Source organism: Oncorhynchus mykiss, chromosome 2, assembly GCF_013265735.2.
Source record: "Oncorhynchus mykiss isolate Arlee chromosome 2, USDA_OmykA_1.1, whole genome shotgun sequence".
Lineage (NCBI taxonomy): Eukaryota > Metazoa > Chordata > Actinopteri > Salmoniformes > Salmonidae > Oncorhynchus > Oncorhynchus mykiss.
In genome coordinates, this window is record NC_048566.1 from 94,541,964 (window position 1) to 94,556,586 (window position 14,623).

The 14,623-nt window shown below is 44.2% G+C and overlaps 1 protein-coding gene across 3 annotated transcripts; it reads left to right on the forward strand.

The window, feature by feature from the left end:
• The first annotated feature begins 3 nt into the window (after positions 1-3).
• Positions 4-14,422, forward strand: LOC110500196 (calphotin). 3 transcript variants are annotated; one of them, XM_021577408.2, is made up of 10 exons: positions 4-227; positions 6,061-7,282; positions 7,589-7,685; positions 7,860-8,022; positions 8,314-8,322; positions 9,770-9,784; positions 9,971-10,054; positions 11,992-12,062; positions 13,289-13,421; positions 13,539-14,422. In XM_021577408.2, exons 1-10 carry the CDS (start codon positions 159-161, stop codon positions 13,557-13,559), a joined length of 1,884 nt encoding a protein of 627 aa, XP_021433083.2. In that variant the 5' UTR covers positions 4-158; the 3' UTR covers positions 13,560-14,422. The 3 variants fall into 3 exon arrangements, with proteins under 3 accessions (XP_021433083.2, XP_021433090.2, XP_021433099.2); XM_021577415.2 differs by lacking the exon at positions 8,314-8,322; XM_021577424.2 differs by lacking the exons at positions 8,314-8,322; positions 9,770-9,784.
• The last annotated feature ends 201 nt before the right edge of the window (positions 14,423-14,623 follow it).

Below are 14,623 nucleotides of genomic sequence, written 5' to 3' on the forward strand. Positions count from 1 at the left end.
AAGGGCAGGTACTTGCGGTTGTGTTTGTATCGGAGCTGTGAGATTAAACTGGGCGGCGTGTTCTCGGTCCAAAGACCCACGTTGTGGTTCAAGATTTACACCAAACCTACCTGCACATTTCTCAATAAAATTTTAGGCACTCTGTCTGTACGAAGAGGATGGGAGGCAACAGCAGCAGCCACGTCTCGTATGAAGACGACCACGTTACTTTTGTGAAGGGCATTCGGGTGAGTGAGCAATGAGATACGAAGTTTATGTAACCTAAAAACATGCAATAATGTTACGCGCACTTACTCATTAGTTACAGAAAACTGAAATTATACGGTTATGTTGCATTTATTTTTGTCGAATGTCGATATCATGCCAAAATACTGAAACGCACCACATTCGTGAAAAACATCGATGCTTCTTCCAACAGCCTCATCAGCACGTTCACTTTCCAAGTAAATCAAAATCTATGTATTTCTATAAGCGGGCAAACAGACAGTTTTTACACATTGCACAACCATTTGATTTGAAAACAATGTGCTGCTACGCTCCCCCAAATTGCCCAGGCCTTTTCTAATTTGGCGAAAAGTCCGTCCCCGCCCTCCATCCTCTCTCCTCCGCACCGAATACAACAGGCGAAGACATGACCGTGAAATGCTTACTTAGGAGCCCAACAATGCAGAGTTTTTTATTTTTATTTATTTTTTTTAAGTAAGAAAAATGTGCTAAATAAACTAGAGAAAATAGTAACACTATAAAATAACGAGGTTATATACCGAGTCAATGTGCAGTGGTACTGGTTAGTCAAGGTAATTGAGGTAATATGTTGGCAGGGGTAAAGTGACTAAGCATAGAGAATAGCAGCAGCAGCATATGTGAAGGAATGTGTGTCAGTGTAGTGTGTGTGGTTGGAGCCCAGTGAGTTGACATCAAGTCGGTGCAAAAAATTATAATAAAATGAGGGGGGCAATGCAAATAGTCCGGGTTGCTATTTGATTAACTATTAAGCAGTCTTCTGGCTTGGGGGTAGAAGCTGTTAAGGAACCTTTTGGTCCCAGACTTGGTGCTCCGGTATTGCTTGCCTTGAGGTAGCAGAGAAAACACTCTATGACTTGGGTGGCTGGAGTTTTTGAACATTTTTAGGGCCTTCCTCTGACACCCCCTGGAAACTCGCCCCCGGTGATGTACTGGGCCGTACGCACTACCATCTGTATCACCTAGTGGTCAGATGCCAAGCAGTTGCCATAACTAGCGGTAATGCAACCATGCTCTCGATGGTGCAGCTGTAGAACTTTTTGAGGAGTTGATGTCCCGCCATGCCTAATATTAGGCATATTTTCAGCCTCCTGAAGGGGAATAGACGTCACTGTGCCCTCTTCACGACTGTGTTGGTGTGTTTGAACTAGAGGTCGACTGACTATGATTTTTCAACGCCGATACCGATTATTGGAGGACCAAAAAAAGCCGATACCGATAAATCGGACAATTAAAAAAATATATTTAAACTATTTTTATTTATATAGTTGTGACAATTACAACAATACTGAATGAACAATGAACACTTTTAAAAAAAATAACTTAATATAATGCATAAAATCAATTTAGTCTCAAATTAAATAATGAAATGTGTTCAATTTGGTTTAAATAATGCAGAAACAGTGTTGGAGAAGAAAGTAAGAGTGCAATATGTGCCATGTAAAAAAGCTACCGTTAAGTTCCTTGCTCAGAACATGAGAACATATAAAAGCTGGTGGTTCCTTTTAACATGAGTCTTGGCAAAAGCTGCTGGCAAACGGAGGAAAGTGTGGTTTGAATGAATGATTTAGAGCCTGCTGCTGCCTACCACCTCTCAGCCAGACTGCTATATCAAATCATAGACTTAATTATAATATAATAAACACACAGAAATACGAGCCTTATGTCATTAATATGGTCAAATCCGGAAACGATCATTTCGAAAACACAACGTTTATTCTTTCAGTGAAATACGCAACTGTTCTGTATTTTATCTAACAGGTGGAAACCCTAAGTCTAAATATTGCTGTTACATTGCACAACCTTCAATGTTATGCCATAATTATGTAAAATTCTGGCAAATTACGGTCTTCACACAGTTCGCAACGAGCCAGGCGACCCAAACTGCTGCATGTAGCCTGACTCTGATTACACTCAGCGCAAGATAAGTGACACAGGACACGCTCGTTAAACTAGTAATATCATCAACCATGTGTAGTGAACTAGTGATTATATTAAGATTAATTATTATTTATAAGATAAGTTTAATGCTAGCTAGCAACTTACCATGGCTCCTTGCTGCCTGCACTCACGTAACAGGTGGTCAGCCTGCCACGCAGTCTCCTCGTGAATTGCAATATAATCGGCGTCCAAAAATGCTGATTACCGATTTGTTATGAAAACTTGAAATCGGCACTAATTAATTGGCCATTATGATTAATCGGTCGATCTCTAGTTTGGACTGCGATAGGTCCTTAGTGATGTGGACACCAAGGAACTTGAAGCTCTCGACCCGCTCCACTACAGCCCTGTCGATGTGAAAGGGGGCGTGGTCGACCATCCTTTTCCTGTAGTCCACGATCAGCTCCTTTTGTTTTATTCACGTTGAGGGAGAGCTTGTTGTCCTGGCACCACACTGCCAGGTCTCTCTACTCCCTATAGGCTGTCTCATCGTCGTCTGTGATCAGTCCTACCACGTCGTAGCCACGTGGTCGTGGGTGAACAGGGAGTACAAAAGGGGATTAAGCACTGTGGTGGAAGAGTTGTTTTATTTTCCACAACAGCACGTACCCCTGAGGGGCCCCCGTGTTGAGGATCAGCGTGGGAGATGTGTTGTTGCCTACCCTCACCACCTGGGGGTGGCTCGTCCCAAGGTCCTTAGCTTAGTGATGAGCTTGGAGGGCTCTATGGTGTTGAACGATGAGCTGTAGTCAATGAACAGCATTCTCACATACACTATATATACAGTGGGGCAAAAAAGTATTTAGTCAGCCACCAATTGTGCAAGTTCTCCCACTTAAAAAGATGAGAGAGGCCTGTAATTCATCATAGGTACACTTCAACTATGACAGACAGAATGCGGGAAAAAAAATCCAGATAATCACATTGTAGGATTTTTAATGAATTTATTTGCAAATTATGGTGGATTTTTTTTTTTTTTTTGGTCACCTACAAACAAGCAAGATTTCTGGCTCTCACAGACCTGTAACTTCTTCTTTAAGAGGCTCCTCTGTCCTCCACTCGTTACCTGTATTAATGGCACCTGTTTGAACTTGTAATCAGTATAAAAGACACCTGTCCACAACCTCAAACAGTCACACTCCAAACTCCACAATGGCCAAGACCAAAGAGCTGTCAAAGGACACCAGAAACAAAATTGTAGACCTGCACCAGGCTGGGAAGAATGAATCTGCAATAGGTAAGCAGCTTGGTTTGAAGAAATCAACTGTGGGAGCAATTATTAGGAAATGGAAGACACACAAGACCACTGATAATCTCCCTCGATCTGGGGCTCCGCGCAAGATCTCACCCCGTGGGGTCAAAATGATCACAAGAACGGTGAGCAAAAATCCCAGAACCACTCGGGGGGACCTAGTGAATGACCTGCAGAGAGCTGGGACCAAAGTAACAAAGCCTACCATCAGTAACAGAGAATAGCCTTAATGAAGAGCTCAGTGACTTTCAACATGGCACTGTCATACCTATAGGATGCACCTTTCCAACAAGTCAGTTTGTCAAATTTCTAGGCCACACAAGCCACAGAACGGGACTGCCGAGTGCTGAAGCGTGTGTAAAAATCGCCTGTCTTCCGTTTCAATAGTCAGTTCCAAACTGCCTCTGGAAGCAACATCAATCTGTCGGGAGCGTCATGAAATGGCCGAGCAGCCGTACGCAAGCCTAAGATCACCAATGCTAAGCATCGGCTGTAGTGTTGTAAGGTGCGCCACCATTAGACTCTGGAGGAGTGAAAATGCGTTCTCTGGAGTGATGAATCATGCTTCACCATCTGAAAGTCCGGCGGACAAATCTGGGTTTGGTGGATGCCAGGAGAACCTGCCCCAATGCATAGTGCCAACGGTAAAGTTTGGTGGAGGATGGATAATGGTCTGGGGCTTTTTATCATGGTTCGGGCTAGGCCCCTTAGTTCCATTGAAGGAAAATCTCAACGCTACAGCATACAATGACATTCTAGACGATTCTGTGCTTCCAACTTTGTGGCAACAGTTTGAGGAAGGCCCTTCCCTGTTTCAGGATAACAATGCCCCTGCACAAAGCGAGGCCCATACATAAATGGTTTGTTGAGATCGATGTGGAAGAACTTGACCGACCTCCACAGAGTCCTGACCTCAACCCCATCGAACACCTTTGGGATGAATTGGAATGCAGAGTCCGAGCCAGGCCAACATCAGTGCCCGACTTCACTAATGCTCTTGTAGCTGAATGAAAGCAAGTCCCCGCAGCAATGTTCCAACATCTAGTGGAAAGCCTTCCCAGAAGAGTGGAGGACTTGATGTAATGGCATCACAGGGGACCAACTCCATATTAATGTCCATGATTTTGAACGAGATGTTCATGTAGTCCAGGTGTTTCTTTTATCCAGGTGGGAAAGGGCAGTGTGGAGTGTAATAGAGATTACACAATCTGTAGATCTGTTGGGGCGGTATGCGAATTGAAGAGGGTCCAAGGCTTCTGGGAGGAGGGTGTTGATGTGAGCCATGACCAGCCTTTCAAAGCATTTCAAATAGAAGTTTGGTGATAGTTAGGTTGTTACGAATGCACTGATATAAGTGGACGCACATAGTATTTCGGCAACTTTGGGAAAAAATGACTTTATATTGGAGTTGTGCCTGTTGACAGGTGACTCATGGGTATAACCTGTTTTAGCATGGACATTGCCATTGAGGACTTCCGACATTTTTAAAATAGTCAACTGGGTGGGGATTGCTCCCAACTCATAGGAATCAGCCAATGAAGAAGAAGAAAGCACGAGCTGTCACAGACGCTATGATGGCACAGACATAAAGATGAGTGCTCTATCTCTGTGGCCTGCTTACACGCGTATCTGCCCTCGCAATGACTAGAATGGTCCAACCTGATATCGCTTTCTCCCGCCAGCCTTCTATCTTTGAGGACATGTAGTTCCATTGTTGGCGCGGTCACTCAACTATCTTGTCAATACAAAAGACAATCTTTGGTGTCAATTCATTAGTAGGCAAATGGAAGACTGTCCTCCCCTCCTCGATATCCTCCTTTTGGCGAAGAAGCAGAAGTGTATCCTCCTAGAGTCCTTCACAGAAGAGTTTTGCTATCTGCAACACACCCCTTGAATTAGCTATTGTTTTCTCAAAGGAGAAAAGCATGCAAACATTTAAAAACAACATCCTTTTATCTGCTAAATGTCTTGCACAACGAGCTACCTTTTGTTTTCATCACTTTATACATTTTATTTTGGACATCTATCCTGTACAACTATGCTGGGGCGGCAGGGTAGCCAAGTGGTTAGAGCGTTGGGCTGCAACGCAGCGGAAGGTTGCAAGTTCAAATCCCCGAGCTGTCGTTCTGCCCCTGAACAGGCAGTTAACCCTGTTCAGGGGCCGTCATTGAAAATAAGAATTTGTTCTTAACTGACTTGCCTAGTTAAATAAAGGTAAAATAACATTTAAAATAAAGATAATTTGCCCGAGGATGCGCAATTGGAGAAGGAGACTCATACGAGCGTATTTTCGTCCACTTTGCCTCTTTCGTCTCCTTGCCTCTTTTTTTGATTACCTTTTTGACCTTTCTCTCAAAAGGAGGCTAGAGAGAATGGAGGAGCGAGGACCCAAGAGTTGAGCAAATCTAATTGAGAAAGTTCCCTGTCTTTACAGGGTGTAAGCTTGTGCACGTCTTTGCAGGAGCTGGTGGGAGGGGGGTGCTACGCCAATATAAGCTATCACTGTTAGTTGATTTACATGGCACACATCTAATTGTATTATCTTTAGTACGGTCTAGTGCTGTGTTTCTAGAATAAATATTATGCCTGATGATTGTTGAACTTTTGCCTTCTTTCCCTGACAGCTGACTGACAAAGTCATCAATCGGATGAGAGAGGAGTGCCAAGCCCAGAAGGTTGTCCATCCTCGCTCACAGCAGAATGGACCTGCTTCCACGCTCTCAACAGAACCTGTGGTTCCTGTGTCCACACCGGCCCCCACAGTCGATCATTTGGTCCCCCTTCTGGTCTCCCCTTCCCTGTTTATCCCCACAGCCCCTCCACCTGCGGTCCTACCCACACCTCCGTCTCCCCCTGTTCAGCCAGTAAAGCTTACTCCTCCACCTCCTGTCACATTTGTCTCTGCTCCCTGTCCACCTGCGGCCCTACCCACACCTCCCTGTCCACCTGCGGCCCTACCCACACCTCCCTGTCCACCAAAGGAATCGATAGTCCGAGCTCCAGCTGTTGAACCTATTGTTCCACCTCTAGATACCAAAGTGCTTCCTCAAGGGGCAGAACCCATACTTCCTCTGGTGCCTTTAGAACCTATAGCGCCATCTTTGGCCCCATCTCCACCAATAGAAGAACCAGTACCCGTACTCCTATGTACCCCTACCACTGAGGAACCTGTAGTTCTGCCGACACTGGCTGAACCTATTGTCCCACTTGTCCCTATAGAACCCGTAGTACCACCTAAGCCTGTGAAACCTGTGGTTCTAGCTTCTCCAGCTGTGGAACCAATTGTGCTGCCTCCAGTGGTTGAATCTGTTGTCCTACATCACCCTGTAGAACAGGTAGACCCACTTACCCCTGACCCTTCACCTGTTGAAGCTACTGTCCTGCCACCTGTTGTGGTTGAGGAAGTAGCAACACCTACCCTCGTAGAACCGGTAGTCCTGCCACCTGTTGTGGAATCTGTCACCATTACGACACCACTTGTTGTTGAAGAGGTTGTCGTACCCACACATCCACCTGTAGAGCCCCTACCTGTCTCTACTCCTCCGCCTGTTGCAGAACCTCCACCTCCCCCAGTCCTAGCACCTATCCCAGAGCCTATTCTGGAGGAACTTCCTCCAGCACCATGTCCCTCCATGGAGCTGGCCACCCTGTCTACTGCATCGGCTGCTAGCAAACCAACTGATCTCCCTCCCCCTGTAGAAGAGCCCATAGCTCCCCCTCCTCCTCTCTCTGCCCCAGTAGAACCCATGGTCAGCATTCCACTACTCCCTCTCATTGAAAACGTGGCTGTTCCAGTCGTGGCTCCTGTTGTGACCCCCCCTGTGGTCCCACTGCAAACTCCATTGGGTGAGTCTGCTTTCTCTCATTCAACTTGTATTGGTTTGTAATCATGTAGTCATGATGTATTCCTTATTGGCTGAAATAATTCAAGCGTATGTGGTTGTTGACCATGTGTACACGATTGCAACGGAGACGTAAATGAAGACACGGAGACCTGTCATGATGCATAAGTGTGTGCTTTGTTTGACTCCTACACTGCATAATTCAATATAGACCTCTCAGACGTCTCGGGTTGATTTGATAAGTCGAGCAGCGTTATTGTTTTTTACACAAAGCTCTCGCATGAAACATTTCCCTCTCTTTGTGGTTTAGTGGTAGATGAAGAAGTGCTGAGGAGGCAGATCCGAGCTGAGCTGACGAAGGGCCTGGAAGAGGAGATGAAAGTGAAGCGGCAAGAGTTTGAAAAACAGTGAGGAGACCCACATAAATCATAAAGGGCTGTTTTCCCAGACACAGGTTACGCCGAGTACTGGACTAAAACACAAGCTCAGTGGAATATCTCATTTCAAATACTTTTTCAAAGTGGTCCTAGGAATAGCCTTTTTAGGGAGGTCTGAACTTCTGTGTCTCTGTCTATCTATAGGTTGTATGAGGTGAAGGTCCAGGCCAGAGCCCAGGCTCAGATCCAGGAGGAGGTTAAGAAAATCCTGGATGCGGAGAAGGCAGCGCAGGGAGAGAACCTGATGGCGGCCATAGAGAAGGAACGCATGACCACAGAGGATGAGAGACTCATGGCCCAGCTCTACGTAAGACACAGCACTAGATACAGTGGTGGATGTGCAAGCTTGAATATAAGCAATGCCTGAAATGCTAACTAAGTACAGTCAGACTGGTCTGTCAACTTAACCAGAACTACATAGCCATTTGCCTCTAATTGTGTTCACTAAATATACTATATAATATACTATATATTTGCTCTTCTGTAGTTTGAAATATTTGCATGAGGTTTGTCTGTGTACTTTCTGTCTGATCGTGACTAATGTTACAGAGTACTTGGATTTATCTATTGTTTAATTCTGTCTGAAATGCTTGCGAAGGCCTTGCAAGTAAGTGTTTTAGCTATTTCCATAAAAGGTCTGCCTGATGTTGGTAATATTTTGTGCATGACTGCTTGTGGCTTGTTTGGTGAGCTGAATTCAAATCCAAATCAAATCAAATTTATTTATATAGCCCTTCGTACAGCAGCTGATATCTCAAAGTGCTGTACAGAAACCCAGCCTAAAACCCCAAACAGCAAGCAATGCAGGTGTAGAAGCACGGTGGCTAGGAAAAACTCCCTAGAAAGACAGGATCCTAGGAAGAAACCTAGAGAGGAACCAGGCTATGTGGGGTGGCCAGTCCTCTTCTGGCTATGCCGGGTGGAGATTATAACAGAACATGGCCAAGATGTTCAAATGTTCATAAATGACCAGCATGGTCGAATAATAATAAGGCAGAACAGTTTAAACTGGATCAGCAGCACGGTCAGGTGGACTGGGGACAGCAAGGAGTCATCATGTCAGGTATTCCTGGGGCATGGTCCTCCGAAGGAGAGAAAGAAAGAGAGAATTAGAGAGAGCATATGTGGGGTGGCCAGTCCTCTTTTGGCTGTGCCGGGTGGAGATTATAACAGAACATGGCCAAGATGTTCAAATGTTCATAAATGACCAGCATGGTCGAATAATAATAATAATAATAATAATAATAATAATAATAATAATAATAATAATAATAATAAGGCAAACAGTTGAAACTGGAGCAGCAGCACGGCCAGGTGAACTGGGGACAGCAAGGAGTCATCATGTCAGGTAGTCCTGGGGCATGGTCCTAGGGCTCAGGTCCTCCGAGAGAGAGAGAGAGAGAAAGAAAGAGAGAAGGAGAGAATTAGAGAACGCACACTTAGATTCACACAGGACACCGAATAGGACAGAAGTACTCCAGATATAACAAACTGACCCTAGCCCCCCGACACATAAACTACTGCAGCATAAATACTGGAGGCTGAGACAGGATGGGTCAGGAGACACTGTGGCCCCATCCGAGGACACCCCCGGACAGGGCCAAACAGGAAGGATATAACCCCACCCACTTTGCCAAAGCACAGCCCCCACACCACTAGAGGGATATCTTCAACCACCAACTTACCATCCTGAGACGAGGATTGCTCCTATTCTGGTGGCACGAGATCACCTCTTAGGGTGAGCCAGGTGATTTGCCCAGGAAAACAGGCAAAGGTACCACTCCTTACCCCCTGCCACCACTAATGAGCTTGGCTGCAGCTGGCCCATACAGCTCACCCAGATTTGTGGACAGAGCACTGGTCAGTTGACTGCCAGGCTGGCAAGTTGAGTTCAGAGCAGATCCCAAAGGGATGGCTTGTTGTTTGCTTCTTCTATGAAATAGAATGGCATGACGCTGCATCTTGGAGGTCTGTATTTCCCCTTTGACCTGTAAAGATCCTAGTTCTCACCAATCCGTCTTCATCTTCCTTCCTGTTCTGCTATCTTGTTTCAGTGGATAGAGCTTAAGGTAAGACAAGGGAGTGATCCTACTTCATGCATTCCTTGAAGATCATCTATTCACTATTCAGTTATATGATTTTCGTGTTGAATATTTGATTTTCATTGTCATCTCACTCAGGCGGTCATTTAGTAGGAAAGAAGAAATGACTTTATGCTCTGTTTTATATAAATATATTATCTCTGTCCTTCTCAGGCCCACAAACTGGAGGAGAAAGAGAACCAGGTGAAGAAACAAGATGCACTCTTCAGGGAACAGGTCGCCAAGCTGGAAGAAAAGGTACACGACACACGGACATACAAATGTCTCACACACACACACGGCCACAGCCTCTGTTATTATTCCTGTCATATTGTGTTATTACTGTACACACTGTAGAAAGGTTTGTGGTCATATGCACATCCTTAAAGGTAGGTGCTGGACTAAGGAAGGATCCTAGAGAAGAATAAAGGCCCGTACACTGAATTTGCTCCCAATTGCCACCTTTTTATTGACAATGTTTAGATCCAAAAAGCATCTTCTTCAGGTCAAAATGACTGTGTACACTGCGTTGCAGCATTGCATCTACAGTTGAAGTCAGAAGTTTACATACACTTAGGTTGGAGTCATTAAAACTCGTTTTTCAACCACTCCACAAATGTTTATAGTTTTGGCAAGTCGGTTAGGACATCTGCTTTGTGCATTTTTCCAACAATTGTTTAGACAGATTATTTCACTTATAATTCACTGTATCACAATTCCAGTGGGTCAGAAGTAAACATACACTAAGTTGACTGTGTCTTTAAACAGCTTGGAAAATTCCAGAAAATGATGTCATGGCTTTAGAAGCTTCTGATAGGCTAATTGACATAATTTGAGTCAATTGGAGGTGTACCTGTGGATGTATTTGAAGGCCTACCTTCAAACTCAGTGCCTCTGCTTGACATCATGGGAAAATCAAAAGAAATCAGCCAAGACTTCAGAAAAAAATTTGTAGAACTCCACAAGTCTGGTTCATCCTTGGGAGCAATTTCCAAACGCCTGAAGGTACCACGTTCATCTGTACAAACAATAGTATGCAAGTATAAACACCATGACACCACGCAGCCATCATACCGCTCCGGAAGGAGACACGTTCTGTCTCCTAGAGATGAACGTACTTTGGTGCGAAAAGTGCAAATCAATCCGAGAACAACAGCAAATGACCTTGTGAAGATGATGGAGGAAACAGGCACAAAAGTATCTATATCCACAGTAAAACGAGTCCTATATCGACATAACCTGAAAGGCCTCTCAGCAAGGAAGAAGCCACTGCTCCACAACCACCATACAAAAGCCAGACTACGGTTTGCAACTGCACATGGGGACAAAGATCATACAATTTGGAGATATGTCCTCTGGTCTGATGAAACAAAAAAAATAACTGTTTGGCCATAATGACCATCGTTATGTTTGGAGGAAAAAGGAGGAGGCTTGCAAACCGAAGGACACCATCCCAACCGTGAAGCACGGGGGTGGCAGCATCATGTTGTGGGGGTGGTTTGCTGTAGGAGGGACTGGTGGTACACTTCACAAAATAGGTGGCATCATGAGGGAGGAAAATTATGTGGATATATTGAAGCAACATCTCAAGACATCAGTCAGGAAGTTAAAGCCTGGTCACATAGGTCTTCCAAATGGACAATGACCCCAAGCATACTTCCAAAGTTGTGGCAAAATGGCTTAAGTACCACAAAGTCAAGTTATTGGAGTGGCCATCACAAAGCCCTGACCTATAGAAAATTTGTGGGCAAAACTGAAAAAGCGTGTGTGAGCAAGGAGGCCTACAAACCTGACTCGGTTACACCAGCTCTGTCAGGAGGAATGGGCCAAAATTCACCCAACTTATTGTGGGAAGCTTGTTGAAGGCTACCCAAAACATTTGACCCAAGTTAAACAATTTAAAGCCAATGCAACCAAATACTAATTGAATGTATGTAAACTTCTGACACACTGGGAATGTGATGAAAGAAATAAAAGCTGAAATAATTTTTTATGGGATTAAATGTCAGGAATTGTGAAACTGAGTTTAAATGTATTTGACTAAGGTGTATGTAAACTTCCGACTTCAACTCTAAATGCTGACACACCACCTTACTTTCCCTACAATGCATGACCGCTCAGTAGGCACAGTCATACCAGTGTCCTACAGCTTGTCAACAGTCCAACAGCTGTTGTGTTGTTCCCCTCGTTAACAGAGTGCTCAGTTCTTCAAAGTCACCACAGAGAACTTCAAGAAGGGCAGAGAGGACGCCCACAACACCTTCAAGTGAGTAGCATCGTTATTGGGGCTGGGATTTGCCAGGGACCTCCCAAAATGATTGTATCGCTATACTTAGGTGTCGGTTCGTGACTTTGATTTTATTGCAATTTGATGTTGCTAAGGCTGCCACAATAACCGTGTTACCGACAGTTATGGATGAAGAAATACAATTACCGCTATAACCGAACGAACAGCTGACTGAAGACGGGATGGTTAGGTGTTCAGTCCGTTTCTACGGTAACTTGGACTCTTAACAACGAGATGAAGCTGTGTTACGCCTTGCTGAAACAAGCAAGGTGTTGTAGCAAACAATGAATAGGATGGGCTTGGAACCTCTAACCCTGGCAATTTGATAGGTAAACTCATGGGTACAGTGACTGCCTGGTATTGTGATGCAATAATTTCCATGGTAATGGAGAATGTTCATTCTAATTATGTTAACTGATGTGGCTCATGCAACGGAATGTTTTTATGTCCGTTGAGTTGAATCAACAAATCACAGCACATATTGATGGGTGCATTTCCTGCTTTTACGTCCTCCTTTGTTCCTATGGATACACTCGCAATGGCCGCCAGTCCACCCATTATGCCATCATTGACTTGAATTCAAACACCCGTTCTATTCATTCTAATTTTATGGAATCACATGCAGTTAGGAGAAGAGGAGAAAATGTACATCCATTTTTATTTTGTCTTATATATATTCAAACTGTTATTACCATGGTAATTTGGCTGGTCAATTACCGTCATCCAAAATTCCATGACCTTCACAGATCTACATATGCTCACCATATGTCTGCTACAGAGGGACACGCGACAGCATGACAAAATTAGTTTTGATCAGTCGTGGAAATAAAAGTGCTGGAAAACATGTTGGATTACTATTTAAAAAGATGGAGAACAAGCTATAGGATGAAAAATACCGGCGTTTTGTCGGAGATACAGCCGACTAACTCTACCTAACAATTTTTTTTAAAAAATAAAAATCAATACTTGGAGTCAAGTATCGATTTATAATATCGTCCAAAAATCATATCGCGATATGTAACTATCTGTTTTGGTCTCCCCATTGCTCATCGTTTCACTGGGTCGTGGGCTTAAGGTTTTTATTTCCTATTTAACCTGGTAGGTTATTGAGAAAACATTCTGTTGGACAAAAACAAACTGTCTTGACTGGGCAGACTATGGTATAGTAGGATGTGTCTATAATCTCTCTCTCTCTCTATTCCCAGGCGTGTTGACATCAAGCCAGTGTGTGGTGACCTGCAGAGTCAGATCCTGAAGTGCTACAGGGAGAACACTGGACAAACCCTCACCTGCTCTGGCATCGCCAACTTGTACATGAAGTGTGTGGACAACCACAAGGTCTCACACATCTTTATTTCTCTCTGAAAAACACACACACAGACTGAAAGTGAAACACACACCTCTATTGTGAGCTGACATTTTAGTCAAGCCCTGTTCTTCTTCTTTGTTTTTCAGACTAAGAGCATTGGAGGTTAGAAGAGCCTAATTTTTCACCAATGGCGTTACTGTTTAACTAGAGGGACAGGAGCTGAACGCCATCAGCCATCGAGACGCACCAAAAACCAGTTGAACTGTTCTGAGACCATGACCACCACAGCTGAAGACACTCCTGCTCCACCATCCCTTCCTCCCATCCATGGTATCTGTATTAATCCCCCCCCCTCCCCCCGAGAGGGTCAGAGGTAGAATGAGGAGCCCATGTCCTGACCCAGTACAGGCTAGAGGCTGGTACTGATGTTAAAGAGAGCGCACAATATGGTTCTTGGGTACACAAATGGACAGTGCTACTAGCACTACACTGACAGAAAATGGACATTGTTACCATGACTACACAATGACAGGAAATGGAACCGGAAATGCAACACGTGCACTACACTATGACAGAAAATGGACATTGTTACCATGACTACACTATGACAGGAAATGGAACCGGAAATGCAACACGTGCACTACACTATGACAGAAAATGGACATTGTTACCATGACTACACTATGACAGGAAATGGAACCGGAAATGCAACATGTGCACTACACTATGACAGAAAATGGACATTGTTACTGTGACAGGAAATGTGAGACATCTCATCCCTGACTGAATATAAAATGCTTTATACATCTCCACCAATGGAAATATTGGGATTACGCTTTTGCCATTGACAGCAGTATGAAACATAATGGAATGGCCAAGTTGTGAAAGATATTGTGCATTGTTTGTTTGTTGAGTTAATACGCACCTATGCCTTAATGTCCTATCAAAACACAAATGTTGCCTATGGAAAAAAAATATTGTAATTTTGATCTTTATTGTTATAAAATACAAACGGATATGGGGGTGGAAACTGACTGTGCCTTCCAAATGACATCCTATTCCCTGTGAAGTGCACTACTTCATAGTGCACTTCACCATTTCATAGTGCACTACGACCAAGTGTGAGGTCTGGCCCATGGGCTCGGGCCAAAACTAGTGCAAAAGTAGTGCATAGTGTGTAATTTGGGCCAGACGTCACACTTGGTCGCCACAGACCAAACCAAGACATATT

Bases quoted from the DNA above. Each gene is read 5' to 3' on its own strand.
- LOC110500196 (XM_021577408.2), top strand. From the start codon at position 159: ATGGGAGGCAACAGCAGCAGCCACGTCTCGTATGAAGACGACCACGTT. The intron at 7,686-7,859 runs GTGAGGAGACCC...GTCTATCTATAG, and splicing joins CGGCAAGAGTTTGAAAAACA to GTTGTATGAGGTGAAGGTCC. The intron at 12,063-13,288 runs GTGAGTAGCATC...CTCTATTCCCAG, and splicing joins GACGCCCACAACACCTTCAA to GCGTGTTGACATCAAGCCAG.